A 24,862-nucleotide genomic window follows, 5' to 3' on the forward strand; every position below is an offset into this window, starting at 1 on the left:
CCCCTAACTTACCTCTGATCTTGCGGCATATTCTGACAAGTAGGACATACCCAAAAACAAGAGAAAGGCAGCCCAAAACAGTCCTCCTGGCCTCCACACAAATTGCCTTAGACCTGCGGCTTTCTCTCAAGGAATCCTTACCCTAATCACAAAGATAAAACTTCTCCAAACTTGGATCCTTGCCTTAAAACCACTTCCAATTTCAGAGCTCTTCTATGATGTTAGATGCACTTTGGATGTGTCACAAATGAGGTCTAACTCACCTCTTTTTATACAAGTCTCTAGGGCAACATCTAGCCCATCAAAGGGTCACCTCATGTCAAGGCCTACTTGACTTCTCTAGAGAATTTGCCCATACTTAACTTAAAAAATTTAGATCTCTTCAACCACAACTCGAAATTGGATGATTTTCAATGCATTGTATTTGTCATGATGTGCACTATCGTCCTCATCCATCACATGTCAAAATCTCTTTATGGTTTTGTCCCCAACAACGATGGGTGCAAAATCCCAAGCTTGGGTTTCAAGCCCACAAGGCCAATTGTGGAGCTCCTTCCTCCAAACCCTCGATCCTCCAGGATTTGAGTGCCTCCCAAGCTACCATAATTAACATTCCCTCTTAGCGAGGGAGGTACTTCCAAGACTAGGAAGTAACCATCATCATCTACGGCGACACTAGCTCATCTGGCATCCATCACTACAACATACCTTGTAGAATGAACCCGACAATCTGGGTAGTGCCTCTGCCTCATCACATTTGAACTTGAAGATCCCAAACCTCCATAGGGCTGCTCCCTATGAGGCAAGACTCCCTTTGAACCTACACGATCTCCACTGGCTTAGTCTTGCAAGCACTCATCCTCCTAAATAAAATACCATTCGTGCAAATCCCTCCAATCTTGGATATTATGCAACATCACGATTCGAAGAAGACTCTAGCCTGCCAATTTGTATTCCATCACATGAAGCCATCTTGATCAACCTGATATCATCCAAGCCAATATACCCTCGAGCTGTCCCCAACCATCCATGGCAAGTCAATGGAAGTCCATGATCACCAACTTGCCCTACAACAAATTGTTGTTCACCAGGCTCACCACCAGTCCACTAGAACTCCCAACCAGTCTCGCTGCCAAGCCAGTCAAGACCACATCTCCATATCTTCAACTAAACCCTCTGCTCCATGATCTAGACACCCACAACTCACTCTGAGTTGCTTTGCTGTGCATGCTCTAATTCATTGTCCTACAAAGTATAGCTCAGACATGCTCTGATACCATGTTGTTTTTCCACGACCTTGGTGTTTGGGATAAAATCTTATATCATTGATGCTACCAAGAATCATAACGAACTACTTTACACAACGAAATATAAACAACAATAAATCTACTATTGCACAAAATATAGACAACTTTTTAGAAAATATTGTATAAATATGTACAACAACCCAGCTTCGTTATATTAATCAAACGAAATAATGCAACAGTCTAGGGCTCCCATACCAAGGATAATGACACTCAAATATCCACTAGTACAAAAATACAAAATTGGGGCTTGGTGCCAATCCATCAACAACCAATCTACCCTAAACAAGATACTCTGTCCGTCTAGTTGATGTAGAACTCCTCACCGTTGCCTTGGTCATACCTTGTACCTGCCCAGTCCTTTGGCTCCTGATTTGCAACATTGCCTTTATCAATGATCCAAGTCCATTTGGCCATTGGACCTCAACTATCCAATTTGCTCACTAGTTGGTCGTTCGTACATCAATTTATCAACACATCAAGACTCCTATTGAGTTGTTCACAACATCGTTTGTGAATAACTCACAATTGCCCATTGTTGCTCGTTAGCTACTCGGGGACTTTGGCCCACTGTGGTCTTCCGGCACTGCTCCTAATGAAGACCAACATAGGGCATAAAGGGCTGCCACCTATCACTGCAAGATGTCCATCTCCCACAATGAACATGGGCTAGGAGGACTTGCCATCATTTGCTGTAGAAGTCCTTTTCTTCACTCAAGTCTAGGGCTGCTCAACTGCTTCTCTGGCTGATCAAACCTTGAGCTCAAGCACTGCCACTCTAGTAACCACCTAGGTGCATGAAGATGGTGCACACCGGGCTCCAACTTGGACACTATCACACTGTCCTCCAACAAACCATAAATGCCCAATCCAATGTCACACTTGGTCCACTCACATGCTACCCTCCAACAGACCATGAGTGACCAATCCTGCTGTAGCATCTGCTCCTAGTTAGGGCATCCAATCATTTAGGAAACCCCTCCTCTTGGTTGCCAACAGACTCCTTAATTTGTCCTCTCCTAAGACACTCACCCACCAACATCTGCTCATCATCAAGAGACCATCAACAACCATACTGCTGTTGCCCTCTTGCCTAGGATTCTATGCACACTGTCGTAATGATAAGGCATAGAGCTCATTGTTGGCTTTTGTCCACGTGCTAATATTAATGTCGCGACAATCTTTTGCATTTCATAATTTTCTTTCTTTTGTTTCTTGCTTGTGGCCATTATATGCTTTTTCCTTTTCTTTTAGTTGCGTCAACCTCTTGGGGCAACATTTCCAATCCCGACGCAAATATGTGGAAAGGGGAATGAGGTGTGCTAGATCCTAGTGAACTAATGGACAAGTGGACTTGGAGAAGGAAGGTGGAATAAGGGCTCGTAATGTATGGAGGGGAGTGATAAGTATGGAAAAAGAATAAATGGAACACATTATCTTAATCATGGATTCCCAAGTAGTTCCCATTCCTAAAGCAATAAGCCATTAGAGGCGGTCCCATTGGACTAGGATAGAAAATTAACCCCCCCACCCCCCCATCTAAGGCGAGGGAACAAGACTATGGCCACCACCCTTCTTTCTTCCAAGTCACCCCATAATCCATGCCAAATGCCCAAGTTACAAACAAGCATAAGCACTCAAATGCAAAATGAATAAAGTACTTTTTGACCAGAGGCCCACCTTCCAACATGTGATCTTGACAAATGAGCGAGGGGACATATGATTGATGCAGTTGGCAGAAATATAAAGGGCTCGTTACATTAGCTACTAGGTGGTTCTCAGGGGATGCCAACTAGATGGGATGATTAGGAGAAGCGTTTTCTAGGGGTCACCCTCTTTTGGTGGGTAACATTTGGCTCCAACTGGGATGTATCTCACTTGGGCAACGATTCATGATGCTTCTCAGGCAAAAGATGAGGGGCACCATGAAAGGAAACAAAATTTAATGGTTTGAGAGATGTGATGTTCCATCTCCTAACCACAGGGTATTTGTTGATTTTGATTTTGGTTAGGGGTTGCATTAGAATTAGTGTTAGCGTTAGTATTCATATTGTCAAGGAAAAGTTGTTTAGCAGTAGTAGGGCCCCGTGTGGGAGACTCACCTAGCTCAATAACTCTTCTGGAAACAACCTTAGTTTTAGGAGCTATGACGAAATCCAAGAAGAACCCTCCAAAGAAGAACTAGGGGAATCAAGAGTCGGTAGAGGACGATTTATAATGTTATCAAAAGAATTAACTCTTCAAATGTTGATCTAGGGGAAGGCAAACTTGCTTCTTCCTTGACAAAGATGCCAAAAATGTTGCCGCAAAATCTTGGAGATGGAAAGTCTACAAGGTAATAAACTAGACAATGGGCAATGGGGTAGAGGCCTAATGTCAGCTCAACCAAAACCCCCTGCTCTTTATGGATTTTCACTGATGGGAGGACTCCGAATAAAGGACAAATTAGTTCAAATAGATATGTCAATGACATGGTACAAAGTTTAAAGCTCATTCAAAGAGAGACACGATATAGGTACAATGCTTTAAAGAAGCAAATTTCTTTCAAGAAAATCCCTAGAAAAGAAGGCTCAAGACCTAGGGTTTTGGGGTTTTCGATGGTAAAAGGTATTCACGAGGTCAAAGGGTTTCTTTAATTATATTAAGCTAATCCAAGGCTTATGAAACCCTCAAGAAAGTCGTTAAGTTGATGGGAAAAGAACCTAGTGTTTCCCTCTTAGAGTGACACTTGGGGCAAAAGATTTTATGGATGAAGTTTGAGTGGATTCCCACCAAATTAATAAGTTAGATAGCCTAGACCTAGCTCTTGATGTTTAGGTTGTCAAATCACCAAAAAACCTCCTCTCTAAAATTTCGTTCCAAGCCCTAGATTCTTGCCCTAGCCTTAAAATGGCTGAACTAAAAGGAGGAGAAAATGGATAAAATTCTAGAATGATCACCAAAGACTTGGACTAGTAGCTTGTCCCTTGCGTATGGACTCATGGTTGTCAAAGCCTCAAAGGATAGCCAATCTTGCTGTTAAGGATGCTGAAAATTGGTGCCCTAACTCAATTTCCAAGCATTTACGCACTCAAGGAATATTGGAGTTTATGGGAAGAGCTTCAAAGAGTTTCACCACTAGGATACTTCTTACAATGTTACGAAAGAAAAATGCATGCAATTTTATTCTAACTAGCATTCAATAGATAATTATCAACAATTAGGGCACAATTTAACATGGATTAAAACTACCCATTCTATATATTAGACATGATAAAGAAAGATCTTCAACAATAGAGCACTTACAAGACATTTTAGCGAGAAAATGCATCCATTATGCCAAGAATAGCTCCAAAATATGTCCAAAAATCAGCTCCAAATATCAAAATGCATCGAATCCTCTGAGAATCCAAGAAAAGAACGAGTGTGAGTCTCTCCAAGGAGGCCGAAATCCCAAGTGCGATGATGATAGGAGATGAAATGACATCTCCCTAATAGATATGAGGTCTAACATAACTTATTTTTCGTACAAGCCCCCAAAATCATAAAATAATGGGCAAGAAAATCCTCTAGGTCACAAGCTGACCTAGTAACCAATGTGCAAATCAAAATACATCTCTAAAAGAGGGCTGGAATGCTGATGTCATGCATGTGTAGGCCTCTAGAGGGTATGCATTGAGGCCTTCTTGTGTTGAATAAGTGGCAAGCTTGCATCATGTCTAACACGAAGGAAACAAGACACTGGGGGGGGGGGAGGTATGTGTCAGGGAAATTAGTGATGTAATAAACATAAATAATAATAAATATTAAATGAAGTAATGCATCCTAACTAAGGGGATGACCCATAATTCTATATATATATTGTCAAGTGGGTCATTATAATCATCATCATTCAATCATATCTTATTCATTGTTTTATATATAATTTGTCCTTTATGGTTTTCAATTGTCTGTAGTAAAAGAACATTGCTCATTTCAATATGTTTGTGGCATCATTATTTAATGCAAATGATTAAGCCTATGGGCACTATTATTGCGAAATTTAGCACCTTAGTGCAAAGTCTCACTAAGCAACCTAGATTGAGAGCAATAACGAGAGTGCTAACATTGTTACCTCAACAACATCTCTCATTTTTGTGATGTATACAATCCAAACAAGGGGAGGCTTCCTTGTAGATCTTAGGGATTAAGTTACTGAATTTAACTTAGGCTAAATGGCACTAAGGATTCTACAACAAGATTTTGCTAGGGAATAAGTATATAAGAACATTGACCTTATGACCTATGATTGTGTATATATTGTCATGAGGGTCATTATAATCATCATCATTCATTCATATCCTATATATGTATATTTTCCTTTATGTTTTCTGGTTGCCTATCCTTCTTATGTTAGATATTCCCTAGTAAAAGAACACTGCTCATCTCAAAATGTGTCTGGCATCGTCTTTTAAAGCAAATGATTGAGCGAACAACGAGAGTGCTACCATTGTTCCCTTAGCAACAACTCCCCTAGTTTTTATGATAGATACAATCCAACACAAGGGGGGCTTCCCTAATAGATCTCATAGAGTTACCCATTTTAACTTAGGCTAAATGACCCCTAATGTCTAATTCCAAGAAAATGAGTTCAAAGGTGCTTACGAATCAATCTAGAGGGTTAGGTCAACCTATAGAGGATCAAATAAGTTTCCAAACACATTACAATCAATAATATACTTGGCTGTCATAAACTAGGGTTTGAAACCACAAATTACAACAATCAAATAGTTTATAATAGTAATGAGTGAAAGCCCAAAAATCTATGATAAAAGTGTAAAATTAAAGGTAATTAAAGTGTAAACAAGATAATATTACAACATTTTTTGTGTGTGGTAAAAATAAGTATAACAACACAATAAACCCTAGATGTTAATATTGAAAAATGCATGTCATTTGATACTTTTGCTTTCCATTCATTTGCAAACGAACCCTAACCCTCAGACAATGGCTTTAAAGACAAATAATGCTTAAAATATATGATTTTGATGTAAAGAAACCCCAGTTTACCCGAGAACAAATAAAATAAGAAAATATTTAGGGTTTTAAAGGGTTGGCACAAGAGATAAGATTTATGCCTTTCTCAATCTAGGGCTAATGGAGTCTAGGAGTAAATTCCTTTGAAGAAAAGAGATGGACGTGGATTCAAAAAAAATAATGGAGACAATCTAGTGTCCCTTAATCCTTTAGCACTAACATCCTTCTATCTTCTTGCAAAATTCAAAGGGAGGGAGCTTAACCTAGATCACCTCAAAATAAGAAAAGTCTTTTGCAGGGAAATTTTAGAGCCATAAAATGTCAACAAAACCTAGGTGAAAATTTTAATAAATCCTAGTTCATCAACAAGAACAAAATGTAAGAAGATAACTTACGTTTGTATGGTTCTTACAATCATAGATTCATTAATAATCATCTGAGAGAGAAAACTATCCATAAAACATCTTCCAAGGGAAATTTGCTCAACTAGTGCTCCATAGTGCACAAGGGAGAAAAGATAATTTGCTAGTACAAATGATCTGCAAGTGTAACAAGGAATCCAAGGGTAAATTGACCTCCTATTTATACAGGAGTTAGCATGTCAATTTCCCTAAAATTAGCCTAAATTTCTGTGAAATAATAATAATTCACTATTACAAGTTGGATAGGTCACATGCTGATTCCTAAAGATAGCTAAATCAATGAAATAACATGAAAGTATGCCTCAACTAACCCACAAGTCTGAGTTAGGTGTGCTCCAAGGGTGACTTTACCCTCCAAAAGGTTTCTCTCCATGAAATGTGCAATGAATGTCTCTAAGGGGTGCATCTCACCCTGAATGTCATATCTTTGTCCAAAGGATGCCCAATCGTCAAGCTGTTGATGATTTGGGTAGCATCAGGATTATTCTCACTGTGGGGCAAGTGGGCTAAGTGACGGGGCTTTGCACCGGTAGACCCATGGTATTTTGATGACTCATGGTATAGACCCATGGTATTCAGATGACCCTTGGTGTAGACCCATGGTAATCTGATGACCCATTGTATTTTGATAACCCATGGTATTGCACCATTTGGAAAAGTATAAGTTTAAAGGTGAGTAATTCATTTTTGTTGTTGGCAAGAGATCACTTTGTGGAGAAGGTCGAGTAGGCCTCAGACCTGTATAGGGCTGAGAGGGCTTGTGGAGAGTATGCCTATGGTAGGCCAAGTAAGGCTGCTGAGTATGCTGTAGCTGTGATGACAAAGAAGGGCTGAGTTTGCCCCTGTTTGGACAGTTGAGAAGGGCTGATTTTACCTTGGTGTTCCATGGCCCCCAAGGTGGGTTAAGCGCACCCCATGTTTCCCACGCACCGGAGACGGGGGGATGCTTGGGGAAGCATTTCCCCATGTCCCCCTTTTGGGGAAACTTGGGGAGATGCAGGGGGAAACGTTTTCCCAATGTGGGGAAGCCCCATCATACAAGGAAAAATTTCTCCTAGTTTTAATCATACATGTTGGTAGGTAATAGGCATCATCAGTTTGGTGTACTTTTGTTCCATGGTTGTGTTCTTCTCTCTCTAGCACATTGTTTGGACAGCTCTAGCCCATTTTTTTAGTGATGTTTTCTCCTTTTACTTTTGCAGTTTTTGGGATTTCTGTTTGGTTCCTTTTGATTCACTCATTCTCATGTGATCTCAACACATTCCAAATTTTCTTCAAATGTTACCCCTACTTCAGGATTTTGATGCTGATCAGGTTAACATCGAGTTTGATTTATTCAACACTGCTTAGCAGTTGGTAGTGAGTTCTTTCTGTACCACTGTAGGATTGTGCTCCGCAATTGCTCCCTATACAGGACTGCAGCATGTAACACTATCTTACAACGTTATGATCGCTTCACAATTTTGTAAGGGTTCTTGTAATGACAGTAGATATTTGTTCCTGTAGTGACAACAGACTGTACAATTCAGCAATGCTTTGTGTTTTTGGTCAAATTCATACTCTCACAAAAGCGCTCTCCTGAAGAAAATATGAAATCACTTTAACACATCTTCCTGAAATTATAGTAAATTGACAACACAATGCTTAAGAGCGTTATGCTTTAAAACTAGTTATCCTTCTTGTAAAGTGTTAACAATTTGCATTTCTGGTGGTTTTCATTGTTTATCTGGAACTTCTAATTTGCATACCTCTTATGCTATTTAGTTTCATTTATCTAGGAAATGGTTGGCAAGGAAAGCAATGCTTCAGTTGGATATGGCTTTGCCTTTGTCGATGCTGCCGCTTGTCAATTCTTTGTGGGTTCACTATCTGATGATTCATCCTGTTCTGCTTTGGGATCCTTGCTTATGCAAGTAAGTTCTTTGAAGTTTGTCCATATTGCTCCTTGGTCATTTTTTGCAGTTGTCATCAACACAATTATTTTGATTATAATACATAACTGAAAGATTGCTTTTTTACAGGTGTCCCCTCAGGAGCTGTTATTCGAGACTGGGGGTATTATTCATTCTAAAAATATGGCTTGTTCTTAATTGAGCCGTGGGCTGCTTGTCTGAATCCAAAAGTGTATATGATGCTTATTGTTTTTCTACCTTGAAGAATGTGTGTTAAAATTATATAATAATATACTTTGTTGGTTGTTGCAGGACTATCCAAGGAAACTCGGAAGGCTCTTAAAAAATATTCGAGTTTAGGTTGTTATCTGATCTGACTAAGAATGTTGGTTCCATCATTTAAAGCCTCTTTTAGTAGTTGATAGCCAGAAGGCAATCCTTCCATTTTCGCTCTTGATGCATATCTTTTTTTGTTTTTGTTTTGTTGTTCCAGAGAATATAATTCCTTTGTGTAAACTAATCTGGACAAAACAGTAAATAGCTAAAGGTCTGTATGTGCTCAATTAGGATTTTGGAAGAAGTTCAAGATTATAACAAAGATAAACATGGATACCAAAAGTAACAATTTCAGTAACAAACATTTGAAGTAATGATTGCTTGCTTTTGACACGAACACTTTTGTTGAAATTTTCATATTAAATATGGTTGCAGAGGCAGTGAATCGATCAATCAGTGTCTAGGATCAGTGCATATTTATTCTTGCATCTTTTGGCTTTTTCCTTTAAAAACCTTATTTTTCTGAGATAGATAGAGATTGCAAATTATAGATACATCTAGCTTTCAAGCACCAGCACTTAAGCTTCATAAAGCTTGGTCTTCAAGGAACTTGTTATCCCTGCAAAATCACGTTTTCATTTTGAGGGATTTGTTCAGTATACCTGCGCTCAAGGGTGGGGGTAATACTTCTACTATAATGGTAATTTTGGATGACCTTTGTCAGGGAAGAAATGTGGACTGTTGGCGTAGATCACAGAGCTGTTTTATTTGCATATTTTTGAGAAAATCAGTGTTGCCTTTTCACTATCCAGAATGTCATTTGGATATGAATCTGAAGCTTGTTGATTGTCTAATCTTCAATGAGGAATCATTTGTCTTGAAGTTTGCCAATGAAATCTTTTGAATGTAAAGGTTGACATGCATGTTGAATATTGACATACATATCAACAAGCATGTTTACATACCTTGAATCATACCTATAGATTGAATATTGATTGAATAATACATCTCAACATGCATGTAAAGGTTGACATGCATGTTGAATAGTGATTTGACATTTGAATATTGAGGAAAACATTCATAGACTTTGACTGGAGTTCTATATGCCATATCCCAAAGGATCCTGGTGGACTTTATGTCATGGGGATTGCCGGACCTAAACGTTGAGGTTCACAATCTGGCGAATTCCAAAAAGTTTATTAATATTCGTTTAGGTTTGAGCAGGTTCGGCTTTATCTTCGTTTATCTCTGCGTTCAGATTTGGTAAATAACGAATGTCATATAGATGGGTGTAAGGATTGGGGGAAAATGACGTCCATCTCTTGCAGCAAGGATGGCTTTGTTTATCTCTACATTCAGGTTTGGTAATAATGAATGTCAGATAGACAGGTGTAAGCATCGGTGCAAATGACATCCATCTCTTGCAGCAATGAGGACACCACCTATTGTGCACATTTTATTGCAAAACATTCATACATCAGGTCGCAATGGAAATATGGGCGTTTGGGCAAATGTGGATGATTGCCCACATCTAATACTTCGAATTAAGACTTTATGTGACGTGTGGATTTGAAAATTCTGAAAGAGAGTCCAAATGACCAGAATACCATTGAAATGTTTAAATGATGGTCTAGGTCTAAAATGATAGGGAGGGCGTAATTTATACGTAATAATAGCATGAACAGGTTTAGAATTTAAATTATATAATTAGAATAATCACTTTTAATATATTTTAAGAGATATATAATTAAAGGAATTAGGGTATTATTACTATAAATTTTATTATTATAAGCATTATAAATTAATATAACTTATATTTATGGAAAATTATTCATTTATAGTATATGATATAAATTATAAATATATATATAGATTATAAATGAATATAAAATATATAATATTAAATATTTTTGAAATTTCAAACATGTATATGAACAAAATGGCGAACCTCATACGAACCTTATTAGGAAATTTGAATTTGAATTGAAGTTAATTCTAGCCGAACTCAAATTTGAACCCAAACCGTTTGACATTGGGTGGACTCTCTTCAAGTTCATTACCTGATGACTATTGTTGCACCATTTACCAGTGTGCATTGGAAGGAGGTGACAACCGCTTTAAGGAAGCTATAACTTCCTTGCCTAGCACCACCCTGCCACCCTTAACAATAAAATAAAGAACAAAAGCTCTTGGGCTTCCGTAGCAAGGACAATGACCCAATTACAATAACCTTCAATCATTGCCAATTTCTATCAATACATACTCAAATTATTATCAACAAAATTCTGTCCAAGTATCACTATCTAGTCACTGGAAACATCATACTTCAAGATGGCTTCTTATATACCGATGAACAACCGTAGTACTGAAATGTGTCAATGAAACTCATACCTTCATATAGCCATTGCACAAGGCAAATTTTCCTCTTGATCAAATCAGCACTATTGGAGTCTCCAATCAAACCTTAAACAACCTTCAAAATAAAAAAATACTATTAGAATAATACTATTCAATGTTTAATGCTCATTCTTAGTAGCTGTTGCTATTTTTATCTTTTTAGCAGTTTCTTAGATGAAATTGGTTGTTTCTATTTCCTAATAGAAACTTGATGTTTCTATTACTGTAAATATCTCTCTATTACTTATTGAGCTTCATTTTGCTCATGTAAATCAATTCAATTAATTCATTGATTATGGTATCAGAGCACAGGTATCTTTCGAAATAATTTTTTTCATTGCTGAAAAAAATAAAATTTTGTGGCTTATTTCGAAATTGCTCTTGGAATCTGATTTTTTTCTAGAAGACTCTCTTCATCATCGTTCGCCATAAAGCTGGAACTTCATCGAAGTCTGGTTACTTTTTAGACCACGCGGGTACGTTCACCGGCGCGGAACGGTGACACATCCAGGCAGAACCCGAATACCCTTCTGAACTCCTCGGCTCAACAAAGACTCCAGTCGGGATCATTCTCGCCGTAGTCACGCTGGCAGGACTTCTGCTGATTTGAATCGACTGGTGCAATCGCCAAATCGTTGCCCAGAATCAATTCCCGAGCCGACAGATCTCTTTGTGCAAGAGCTCGACCAGCAGGCTCGATCAGTTCATTTGCGTTTATTAGTTGAGGGAAGGTGAAAGTGTTGCAGCTCGTGTGCTTGAGAATCTTGGAGTTGACCCCAACAATATTCGTATGTAGGTAAATCATTGGCAGAGGCAGTGGGTTTGTTGCTGTGGAGATTCCGTTCACCCCAAGAGCAAAGCGTGTGTTGGAACTTTCACTTGACGCAGCTCGACAACTTGGACACAACGACACGTGTCTTTCATATCCGCCACTGGAATACTCTATGATAGCAGACGTCCGAGGATCGAAACCCGCGCTACCATTCTCTCTTGCAGGTTTGCGCTGATGAGAAAGCCGTGGCAGAAGGCAAACTAATTCATGCTCACATCATACAATTTTCATCTCAGGCGTACGCTGCAGTCCATGAAACTGAATTTGTTTTGGGCATTTGGTTAAAAGCTCTGCGAGCATCTTGCCAGAACTGCCTTCACACACCCGCAGACGTCAGCCTTGAGATTTGGGTAGCCGGGAATCCAGCGGTGGACAGCACGACCAGAAATCGTCCGTGTCATTTAGTAGACCCGAGAGCTTCATTTGTTGAAATTTATTTATTTATTTTTGTTTTGTTTTTTGTGTTTTTTTTTTTGTTTTGTTTTTTGTTTTTTTTTGTTTTTGGTTTTTTTGGTTTTTTTGGTTTTTTTGTTTTTTTTGTTTTTTTTTGTTTTTTTGTTTTTTTGTTTTTTTGTTTTTCAGATTACAGATTTGATGTGGGTTTCATAATATATCAACTGGGTAGTCGTCAGAATTTTCTGGGTGCATTGTTTTCTGTGCCTTGATTTTCGAGTCAGCGAATTTAAATTTTGTTTCCAGTGCCTATCAGTTTTTTGTCCGGATCAGCCAACATCAGTATTAAAATCCGTACCAGACTCCTTTATTATTTTCTTGAGAAACGTGCAGATGACCTCACTAACCAATTTGATGTTGGAAGGAAATCAACGTTTTAATGGCAACAATTATAACATCTGGAAACAGAGAATGTTGACCATTTTTGAATATAGGCGTCTTGACCAACTCGTTCTGACTAAAGAGCTCCGTCTTGGTATAGCTGGTACCGATCAAGATAAGTTTGATGATCGAAATCGAGAGGCTGTTATGCTTCTCAAACTCTCTGTGACTGATGATCAGTTACCGCAGATTCCTTCTGGCAAGACAGTTGCTGAAATCTGGCAACATTTGAAGGAATTGCACGAGACATCCGACAAGAGCAGAGCTTTCTTTCTCAAGAATCAGTTGTTCTCCATCATGATGGACGAACATATGTCTTTACAGGAACATCTTAACAGGATTAAAGACATTCGAGATCAACTCGAAGCCATTGGTTGGACCATGGAGGAAGAAGATATGGTAGTCATCACTCTGAAAAGTCTACCGAAATCTTATGAACACTTCATAGAAACACTCAACATTACCACCACAAATGTTGATCTGAAGTTTCCAGAGTTATGCACCAAACTCCTTCAGCAGGATCGTTGGAAACAACAGTTTGGTAGTGGTGCTTCAACAGCCTCCTCAGAAAATGCTTTTGCTGCCAAATATCAGTCCTCTCAGTCCTTTCAGCAGAAAGGTTCTTCTTAGCTTTTTGATCCTACTAGGAAGAAAAGTGTGTAGTGTAATTACTATCACAAGTTCGGCCACATGAAGAAAGATTGCCGATAGGGAGGGCCCCATCAAACAGTGAATGCTGAAGAACATTCCGAGCAGATAGAATCCACCTTTTATGCCTTTATGGCTAAAAGGTCTTCAGATCATGTCCCGTCTTCTGCCTGGTATATTGACTCTGGTGCATCACGCAATTTCTCTCACAGGCGTGACTGGTTTATTGACTTCTCACCTTTCAGTGATTCTGTGGTATTTGGCGGAGGTGAAAAGTACACAGTGGTTGGCAGAGGTACAATTCAGATCCAGTCTGGTGGGCGCACACTCATCTTCTTGAATGTGTACTATGTTCCTGGTGTGGAAATTAATCTGTTGTCTGTCAGCCAGATTATGAGGAACTCTCCTCAGCTTGATGTAGTGTTCAGTGCGCACAAGTGCTCCATTATCGACAGGGAAACTAGTCTTACAGTTGCTGTTGGCCTAGAGGATCATGGTCTATACAGGCTTCTTGACACTGGTGATTCTCCAGAAGTGGCTCTAGCAGCTCGTGTTTCTCCAATCAACACTCTGTGGCATCTAAACATGCAGTATCTCTCTCAGCTCTCTCGGGAGGGACTTGTGTTAGTGTTACCTGATATGCAGACTCAGCAATTGGGAGTATGCGACACTTGTCAAGCTGGCAAGCAACATCGGTCTTCATTCAAGGATGGAGAATCTTGGCGCGCATCTAAGGTACTCCAGTTAATTCATGCTGATATTTGTGGTCCTATGAATACATCTTCTATTACTGCTTGCAAATATTTTTTGCTTCTTGTAGATGATTTCAATAGAAAGACGTGGGTGTATTTTCTAAAATTTAAATATGATGCATTTAGTACCTTTCAGAAGTTTAAAACCTTAGTTGAAAAAGAGTTTGTCTGTAATATCATGACTCTTAGGACAGATAACGGGGGGGAATTTTGTTCTTATGCTTTTTCCAACTTTTGTGATACTCATGGCATCAAACGCCAGTTAACTACACCCTACACTCCTCAACAGAACAGTGTTGTTGAACACCGCAACCGTACGGTTGTTGAAATGGCTCGTTCCATGTTACAACACAGGAGTGTTTCGAATAAATTCTGGGCTGAAGCAGTAGTTACTGCTGTCTATCTTCTTAACCGATCACCTACTCAGGCTGTCAAGGGGAAGACTCCCGAAGAGGTTTGGTCTGGCCGTAAGCCTAAGATCAGTCACCTCAAAGTATTTGGCTCAGTTGCATATGTTTGGATTCTAGCTGCTAAGCGCTCTAAGTTGGATTCCAAAAGCCAGAAACTCATGATGACTGGGTACAATGATCACCACAAGGCCTATAGGCTGATAGATATAGCCACTGGTAGTCTTAGCTTCAGTCGGGATGTAGTATTTGATGAAGACAGAGGATTCTTTCAGTCTTCTTCTTTTGAGCAGTGTTCTAAGGATCAGCCTCACAGTGTTCTTCTTCCGGTAGGTACACTTGATGGGAGGGATGATGTAGCGTTAGTCTTTGATAATACACTACCTAAGCTTCCTCTGGAAAATAACCCTCCTCTTGCTGCTCCTATTGTTCTTGAGCCTTCTCCACCTCCTCATGATATTGGTTCCTTTACTCTTCGGGCTAAATGGTGGGCTAAAACCATTGGTGATCTCTGGGATAATGAGCTCCTTGAAGGTAGAACTTCTAGAAATAAGAGCGAACAACAGTCTACAGTAAATTTTGCTCTTATGGCTAACCTACACAGTATTTTTGAGCCTCAAACCTATTCAGAGGCTAAGGGTACATCTGAGTGGGAACAGGCTACGGAAGTTGAATTCCAGAGTCTTCAGAAGAATCACACGTGGATCCTTTCTGATCTTCCTGCAGGGAAAAAGGCTATCAGCTGCAAATGGGTGTATAAAGTGAAATACAAAGCTGACGGAACCCTAGACAAGTATAAAGCTCTTCTTGTGGCTCGAGGGTTCTCACAAAAGGAAGGCATCGGCTATGAGGAGACCTTTGCTCCTACAGTCAAGATGAGTACCATACGGCTTGTCCTTGCCCTAGCAGCTCAGTTCAATTGGAAAGTTCATCAGATGGATGTAAAGAGTGCTTTCCTAAATGGTGACTTACAAGAAGAAGTCTACATGACGCAGCCTCCAGGATTCAAGGTTGCCGGTCAAGAACAAAAAGTGTGTAGATTAGTTAAAGCACTCTATGGATTGAAACAAGCTCCTCGGGCTTGGTACATGAAAATTGATCAGTACCTGACAGATCATGGCTTTCAGCGGAGCCCATCTGATGCAAACCTGTATATCAAGCATACTGGTGATGATATTTTGTTTGTGGTTGTCTATGTGGATGACCTTATCATTACTGGCAGTTCTGCACATTTGATCCATGGGATCAAACAAGACTTATGCAGCACCTTTGATATGACAGACTTGGGACTTCTTCATTACTGTCTGGGGGTTGAAGTCTGGCATACTGAGAACAACATCTTTCTCTCTAAGTCCAAGTATGCCAAAAATCTAGTGGATAGGTTCAGAATGCAGGATTGCAAACCGGCCACGACTCCTATGGAACCAGGGCTCAAACTTTCAGCTCAGTGATCCTCCCCCCTTGTGGATGAAACTTTATTCAGGGAATTAGTGGGCAGCCTCATCTACCTTACTGCCACTAGACCTGACATCAGTTTTGCAGTGAGCTACATTTCCCGCTTAATGTCAGCTCCTAAGGCTGATCATTGGATAGCAGCAAAGCATGTGCTACGATATGTGCGTGGCACTCTTGATTATGGACTCCTATACACTCGAAGTTTCGATCCTATACTCAATGGTTACACAGATTCTGACTGGGCCAGTTCGGTTGATGACCGTAAATCTACAGTTGGGTATGTGTTTAGTTTAGGATCCGATGCTGTCACCTGGACTAGTAAGAAACAGTAGGCAGTGGCTCTCTCCTCAACAGAAGCAGAGTATCGGGGAGCAGTTAAGGCATCTTGTGAGGCAGTTTGGCTTCGACGTATGCTTGCGGATATGCATGTTTCCCAGACAGGTCCTACTCCCTTGTTTTGTGATAATCAGGGAGTGCTCAAACTTGCCAAGAATCCAGTCTTTCATGAACGAACAAAGCATGTGGAAACCCATTGCCACTACATTCGCCAGCTTGTTGAAGACGGATTCGTTCAGTTGCGATATGTTCCCACAAAGGAGTAGCCCGCAAACATCTTCACCAAGCCTCTTGGTCCTGATAAGTTTGTAAAATTCAGAGGGTCTATTAGTGTTGTAAATAGATTGAGCATTAAGGGAGGGTATTAGAATAATACTATTCAGTGTTTAATGCTCATTCTTTGTAGCTGTTGCTATTTTTATCTTTTTAGCAGTTTCTTAGATGAAACTGGTTGTTTCTATTTCCTAATAGAAACTTTATGTTTCTATTACTGTAAATATCTTTGTATTACTTATTGAGCTTCATTTTGCTCATGTAAATCAATTCAATTAATTCATTGATTAAATACAAACCTCCAATCCTTTCTCAATTAAGCCATTAACAATGCTCAGATATGCCTTTGTACAAGTTGTGGAAGGGCCTTAGACAAGGGCCAAAATAGGCTTTTCAAACATGCTAACAATCTTCCTCAGGAACTCGGCTAAACCTTAGCATATATAGCACAAATACAACCATAGGACAGTCTCTCAAGGACTCAATTTTGATGCTTCAGATGCCATTGAATTGTCTTTTGATGAGCATTGGAAATGCCCTCAAGGATAGTCAAAACTGTGCATGATGTAGTGCAAAAAAAGTCACAAAGAGTAAGCCTCAAGAAGGTCCGCCTCAAGATCGAAATACTCTGCCTTAGAAGGTTTGCCAGAAGCCTACGATTTGCCACAGAATTCGGGTCTGTCTTTGCCTCAAGAAAGCCACAGATTTAGGTTTGTCTTTGTTTCAACAAAGCATTAGTTAGAGGCTGAAATTTATCTTAGAAGAGGGTTCTCAAAGCAGGCCGAAAGTGTCTTAGCCGAAACAAGCCTTTGGAATTGATCTTAAACTTGCCTTTTAGGGAGGTCGAATTGTATCACAGATAAGTCCAATACAAAACAACTTCAAAAACAATCTTGTCAAAAAAACATCATGCAGAGAAATACTACTTGGATTTTTGGCCGCCTTCAACAAATCTTCAATGAGCTTAGAGCCTTGGTGAATTTCAACGAATCCATGGATTAGATCATGCCTCAAATTGATGTCATTTATGCTCCACGGCTGGGCAATATATAGAGTTTGGAGGAAGCCCTATATTAGAGCCAACTTGAACAAATTATAATATTTTCCCTTTTGAAAAGGCATGTCTAAATCAGAGCTAAGGTGAAGGAGGAAAGTTGACGTAAAGAAGAAGATTTAGTTAATTTTTCTTTTGTCTTCCATTATGTTGGACACGTAATCCGCTAAGGTTTGGTGTGGAATGTGAATAGTCATCCGAGTCTAAGAGATCACTTGGTATGTGAAGACCAAGGGTCACAAGGAAATGTATAAATGTACATTATTGTGACTAATAAATGGAATGAATGCTTATATTAATCTATTTTGTATTCCATGTATGTGTCTAACATGGTATCAGAGAGGGTGAATTCTGGCCCTGCTCTAATTTGAGAGACTAATTTTGTGACTAGTTCTACTATCAGTCCTGCCTCCCTGGACTCTGCACCTGAACGCCTTGCCATCTGTGACCCATCTTTTCTTTGTGTGACAATCGATACCCAATTTTGCCTTGAAGAGCAATTGGTTTAAGATCTTTGCACTGACCTGTAAACCAATGTTTCTGCCTAACTGAGCTTTGCTCTCAAACCATTTGAGCTATTTGTATGTGCCTATTTTATCCACAACTGTTTCTCTGACTTTGTCATGCCTGCAATCTCCTCAGCGATGTTAGTGGAAAATCTCCAAAACTGGTTTTTTAGTCTACACTATACCTAGCTAGGGAAATTTGTGTAACACATGACTCCTTAACGTTCCATCCTAGCCTACATGCCCACATCTCTGTGCAAATCTGTGTACGTTGACCGTTTCCCTCTCCCACTGACAACTATAATCCCACTGTAAAAAAAATCAATGTTGAACTCCTCATAATCTTCATGTGAAAATCAATTCATTTTACAACGAAAGCCCAAAGAGGGCTGTGATTCAAGCGTAGTCTCTTCTGATGAATACATAAGGAGGAGAGAAGTATCGATCACAGAGTTTTAAAAAACTGTCAATGAGGTCTCTTGTAGGAGTCTGGGAAATCATACCTGTTGCAATAAAAGATCGAGGGCATCCTCTTGGTGGTATCCTGCTGTAGGACTATGCATTGAGCATCGAGAGCATTTGTGGCCTGTAATATCCGAGACTTCCACCACCGCTAAGACTCCATTATTACATTGGTGTTCTGAGAATTCGCAAGAGTCATCTAATGTCTCTTGGAGAGTAACCACCACAGTCTACAATTGTTCCTTGCATGGGAAATTTTCATAGCTAGAGAGATTTGATATGAGCTCTAGTGTTGGTTTCAACGTTATTGATAAGAATTTGTCTCGAACCCAACTTCATAAGCTCATATAGCGTGAATATGTTGCAGAGCTATTGATGTTAGTAATATTCCAAAAGGGAAGAAAATATCAAGCGCTGCTACAAGCTGGAGGGCTATCACATTGGTAGTAGAGGGGTGAGCTTCGTCCACTGGTAAACCTTCAGACTATTTGCTTTGTGCATTATGCAATGCTTATGTGATTGCTAGCATGCATGTTGGAGGTAGACATTTATTATACTTTGTGACGTTAAACTTAAATTCGTATATCTTGGAGGGCTTCGCCAACGCACATGAGACAAATTTATATTGGAAACACTGTTTAGGCAGTAATGTGTCTCTCTGACCTCTTTGTTTAGTTGAATTATACAATTAAAAACACTTTGCGACAGAGCTTTTTACTTTTTAGCTGTCATTTTCTATCGTTGGTCGTTGCTGCATTATTTAAGAGGGATATTGCTCAATAGAAATGAGTTGTGTTAAACTAGAGCGTGGCATGGTGGAACAAACTGAGACTGCTCATGGCATAGCGCATGAGTGTTGAATCGAAAGGCAAACGAGTTGAACCTAAGTGTCGCTGTGGGTTCCAAACTGCTGCCATTCTCGCGAGAAGCTTGTAAGTTTTATGGCTTTAAAATGTTGATGCAAATATTGGTATGCAAAAGAAATTTGTGATGTAATTGTTGCTAAATGTATTATGTGTCGACCGAAGACAGTTGAGAAGGCACAAATTGTGTTTTTGTTGTGGCTAGAGTTTCATGCACACAATACTCTGCTTGAAGGCGATTAAAGTATCCCCAATGGAGAGTTCCTTTCGGTTGAGGAAGGACTTGAAGAGTGGTGAGTCCACGAGTTCTCTGCTTTGAAGTGAGCAGTCAAAACTTTACACCTCTGCATTGTGTTGGAATATTTGTTGAGGATTTTATTATATGAGCGTTGTCATATGCGTTGATTATGCAAATGTTAAATAATTTACATTATTGTCTTCTCCCTTGGTTATTGTACACTGATCCAACCTATATGCTAGTATAATGCTAGTCCTTCATGTATGATGAGATGTGTTGAAGCTAGTGTGTTGAAGTCTTGTTTGTAGCTCGATGGAGCACCCTTTATTTGGTTTTGATATTGCATTCAACAATTTAAATAGTTGGAAAATGGCTCATGGAGTGTTGGAATTATTGAATAATCTAATACATTCTACCGTTGACAATATAATCATAATTGACAAAGTCATTCTCAAAGACACTCAAACCTATCTGCAAAATGCACATGATAAGATTGAATTTTTGCAGCTTGAGTCAAAACTACAACAAGATGAGTTACAGAGAAGACAACATTTTGAACTTGTTTTTGTTCGAAAACAATCCTTTGTTTGAGATCAAGATAGACTCCTATCAATAATAAGAAATTGCAGATGAAGTACCCATTTCAGGAGCAGATGTGTAGAAAGATGTAGAAGTTCAATTTGCATTTCCCAAGCCCATTATCAGACCTTGGGAAGGGCTTGTTGACAACAAGCATAAAACAGGTCTTGGATATGATAAGGAGGTTTCTCTTCACACTCCAGACTACTCCAAGCCCATCCAGTTTCATAGTGCTAGGTTTTTGCATGATAGTTCATATTCACATGTTTATGCTCCTTTTCCACAACAACAAATTTGTAGATGTCAACATTGTGATCGAGTTGGCCATATGAAAGATCATTGCTTTGATCTTCACCCCTGTAAGCATTGTGGTTAGCAAACTCATTCTTCAAACAAATGCTTAAAAAACAAGCCTCTTGCAAGAACAAAGATTCACCTTGGATGGATTGCTTCTTGGCAATGGGCTTCAATAGCCAAGAAGATATTTTAGTCATATGTCAAAATTTCTTCTAGAATATTAAAAGGTCCTGCAGTTGAGTTCTCTTCATCTTCTCACCTCACCTTGTATCTGACAAGGGGGAATTGATGGTCATCTACAAGTTTCAAAGATAAATCAAGTGAGCCTGAGCCACAACCTGAACCTGTTGCCTGAGCCTACAACCAGAGACAACCATACCCAGATTCAGAGTTGTAGCCAGAGACAAAGAAGCCCTTGAACATGCCTATGGCTAGTGGCCTTCCTTAAATCACCTTAGGTTGCAAACTTCCCTTTTTCTAGGTTGAAGGTCTCCCTCTCCAAAGCATTAAGGAGCACTTCCTCTAACAAAATACTTCAACCTCTTGCCTGATTTGGAAGAGCTCCAGGAAATGCACTAAGCGTTCTAGTGTTGGTGGTAATCCTCAAAACCATCGCCGGTTGAGACCTCGAGTTCTCCCACCTATATCATCATCTCAGAGAGCACATTCAGTTTATCGTTGTCATGCATTATTGTATTTTGTATTATAGCTCTCTTCTTGGACTTGTATACACCCCTTCAGATTAAGGGGAGGAATATTGGACACCTAATCCATTGAGGGTTGGTGTGGAATGTGAACAGTCACCAGAGTCTAAGAGACCACTTGGTATGTGAAGACTAAGGGTCACAAAGAAATGTATAAATGTACATTATTGTGAATAATAAATGGAATGGACACTTATCTTAATCAGTGGTGTATTCCATGTATGTGTTTAACACATTATCTTCTACTAAGGCTGATTTGGACACAAATTTAGGCTAATTTAAATCATAATTTTGACCTTGTTCTAGGGGCAACAATAAATATTTAAGGCCATGAACTTTTGGGGCATGTTGCTGGTGCTAAACCCATCCATTTGGGGTATCAAGACATGCATTTGGGCACAAAATTTAAATCAAGATATCCTTGCAGTTATGAAGACCCACATGGCGTACCACCTATCAAACGAAACAACATGAGGAGGGTTATCAATCCAAAGTGGTCTTATATCCAATTTAACTGTGTTTCACATGCATATCATTAAACAAATGTTGGCCCATTCTAGGTCGACTTGTGCAATAGCTTGTGATTAACACATTATTTTATTATTTTGGGGGGCATTAGGCTAAAATTAGAAGTTGAATTCCTCATATAAGTAGGTGAAACGTTCATTGTATCAAATCATCATCACACACTTGGAATTTGGGCCTTCTTGAGCAATTACACCTTTTTGTCTTGGGAGTAATTGGGATCTTTGAATGCATTCTGACATTCGGATCAAATCGTTTGCCTTTGGAGCTATTGTATTGGATTAAATGGATGGAATATTTTGCATGTGATCTTATAATTGAACTGATTGTTGAATCTTTATTCTCTCTATGCCTAATATATGGAATATGTTGAATCTAGGGTTTACTATTGTGCCTTAATTTGTTGAAAATTAATTGATGGTACTTAGATGTCACTATTGCATGCATTACTCATGAATAGCATGTGAATGAATTTCCTAGCGATGAACTTTAACTAGTTCTACCATAAAGGTCATTGATCCTTTGCATAGGTGATTGCTAGGTATTTTGTTGCTAGGGCATCAAGAATTCAACCTCCTTAGCAAATTTTTGGTCATCCAATCAAATCATAGGCTCCATTCTCCCAAGGATCTCGACACTAGCCTCCTTTTTGGTGATCAAACTCAATTCTTATCTATAAACTTCTCTTAACCTAATTTAGCCCCTTTAAGGCCAAGCTCTCAAACTAGGGCTTAGTGTGGATTTCTAAGGGTGGGTGATTTTTGGGATTGGAGAGTCTAAATGCCAAGGGCATGGTTGGTTGCCACAAAATCAATCCTCTTGGTAAGCAGTGACTTCAATTTTATCGATAAATTTCCTTGCCCTAGTTGTTTGCCCTAGGGTAAAGCCTAGCTTGTTGTTGCTTCAAATTAGGGGCTTATTTGAGGGTTTTAGGCACCTTGTCTTGTGGAAGATTCCTATTGGAAACCCTTTTGTTCCTCTTAGACCTTTGGTCACCGTAACTATCAACTCATTAATCAAGCCCTAGGTCTTGGTTTGGTTGCAATTGGTCTCTCTAAGGAAAGCATATTGCCTCCTTTGGAGCATTGAGGCTGAAATTGTCTTTCCCTTGAAGACCTCTAAGGTCACTTTATACCTCAACTTTAGAGTGCCTATTAGATGACCGTATCACATATCGAGATTCTTGCCATTGGTGAAAATCCGTAACTGTGAAAATTCCTTGAATGCAATAAACTGAATATTTATCTTCTAACTATTAGCAGTTTATTTGTCTTCTGAATTATTACTTGGCAAATATCAATAAATTCACTATAGCATTCTTCACAAACAAAAAACTGCAAAATATAAAATACGGAATTGAGAAAATATGTACACACACAAAAATATAACACTGTTTTTGGACAAATGTCACTAGAAAAAACCTGAAAGGAAAACCAGTGCAACTGCTGAGAGTTTTATTATCATCTTCAACAAATTCAAGAGTACAATAATCTGCTTGCCTTTCTGGCAAAGCTTTGACAATCTCTATCGACAAAATAATTTGGAAGACATCGTATCTCCCTCTGCAATCTCTATTACCAAAAACGAGACGATGGGCAACATTTCTCGCAAAAACCACTGTAGAAATGAGACAAGACGGGAAAGGTCGTCCTGTACGCCTATTCTCGTTTTCATTGGCCACAAACTTGTTTCTTGTGAAACAAGTCATTTCTTACAACAGAGCATGAAAACGGTCTCCTCTTCATTTTTCAATTTCCTTTTCGGACTCATGTTAACTCTTGTTCTAAAAACATTGGTTGACTTTTCGAGCTATTAATTTCCCTTTTCTCGCTGTGCCACTTCGCATGCAAACTAGTGGTTATTAGTTTGTTGCCTTTAAAGCATTGTTTTTCAGGGATTTTTCATCAGTCAAAATTGAGCAAACACAACCAAGGCGCAGATCGGAGATGAGCCAGGCAACTTCACGCTCCCAACCAATTAGCTTCAATGCCATCGCTCATTTCTTGTGAACAAAGATCTTAGGTACAACTTGTCTTCACTCTGTTTTTAGTTTTGGTTGTAAAATGTTAGTATCCAAAGGAATTTGCTGGTTTATATCAATGATTATATGAGAGCTAGATAAACTTTTTGAGGAGAGCACACTTTTCCCCTTGAAGTGATGTCACTGCGTAGTTTATTTCCTTTAATCTTTTCTAGATTTAAAGCATATGTATTCGCAAGCTTCATCATGGAATGCGTAGTCATATACTTCATCATGGAACTTTTACCATTGCCTTTGAATTGCACCTTTTTTTCACATTGAAAGCAATCGTGCTTAGTGTTTTAATAACTCATCGATGTTTTATAGAAATTCACAGTTGTTGCCTCAAATCTTCAATTTTATAGAAATGTTTGAGTTATCTACTAAAACCTTCAGCGCAGAATAAAGAGGAGAGATCCAGTCCTTTTGTCAAATTCTTGTTCCCCTCAAAAGGGGAGCAAGTGGAGAGCCATTGTAAATTTGAGAGAATAGTTATCCTTGCCATCTACAAAATCCAGTTTACCCATCCATCTTCAAATCCAAAGCTTGTAGTATCACCGGGAGGAAATCATAATAGATGTGATCATAAGCCTTTGACATGTTGAGTTTTTTTCTTCTTAACCTCAAAGGTGTGATTGGATTCATGCACCATTATTATTTCATCCAAGATTTATTCATCCTCCTTGCTCCTTAGATTTAATTGATCCATGATGGAATTAAGTATATTATCTTCTAGTTATGAGATGAATTTTTATGTGTTGTTGTATGGTGTTGTTGGTCTAAATTTGTCT

At 39.1% G+C, this 24,862-nt stretch overlaps 1 protein-coding gene across 2 annotated transcripts in view; it reads left to right on the plus strand.

Annotated features, from left to right (window-relative positions):
• The window catches only part of LOC149254685 (DNA mismatch repair protein MSH7-like), a 157,149-nt gene that overhangs the window by 45,816 nt on the left and 86,471 nt on the right, over positions 1–24,862 (plus strand). For both annotated transcript variants that reach the window (XM_089460209.1, XM_089460208.1), the window contains exons 7-9: positions 8,500–8,634; positions 8,743–8,776; positions 8,926–8,973. In XM_089460209.1, coding sequence (XP_089316335.1) covers positions 8,500–8,634; positions 8,743–8,776; positions 8,926–8,973 — 217 coding nt within the window. The remainder of the gene's footprint in view (positions 1–8,499; positions 8,635–8,742; positions 8,777–8,925; positions 8,974–24,862) is intronic.

The sequence above is a fragment of the Pinus tabuliformis genome, chromosome 7 (assembly GCF_031772625.1).
Source record: "Pinus tabuliformis cultivar Carrire ecotype Pingquan chromosome 7, CPIR1, whole genome shotgun sequence".
Lineage (NCBI taxonomy): Eukaryota > Viridiplantae > Streptophyta > Pinopsida > Pinales > Pinaceae > Pinus > Pinus tabuliformis.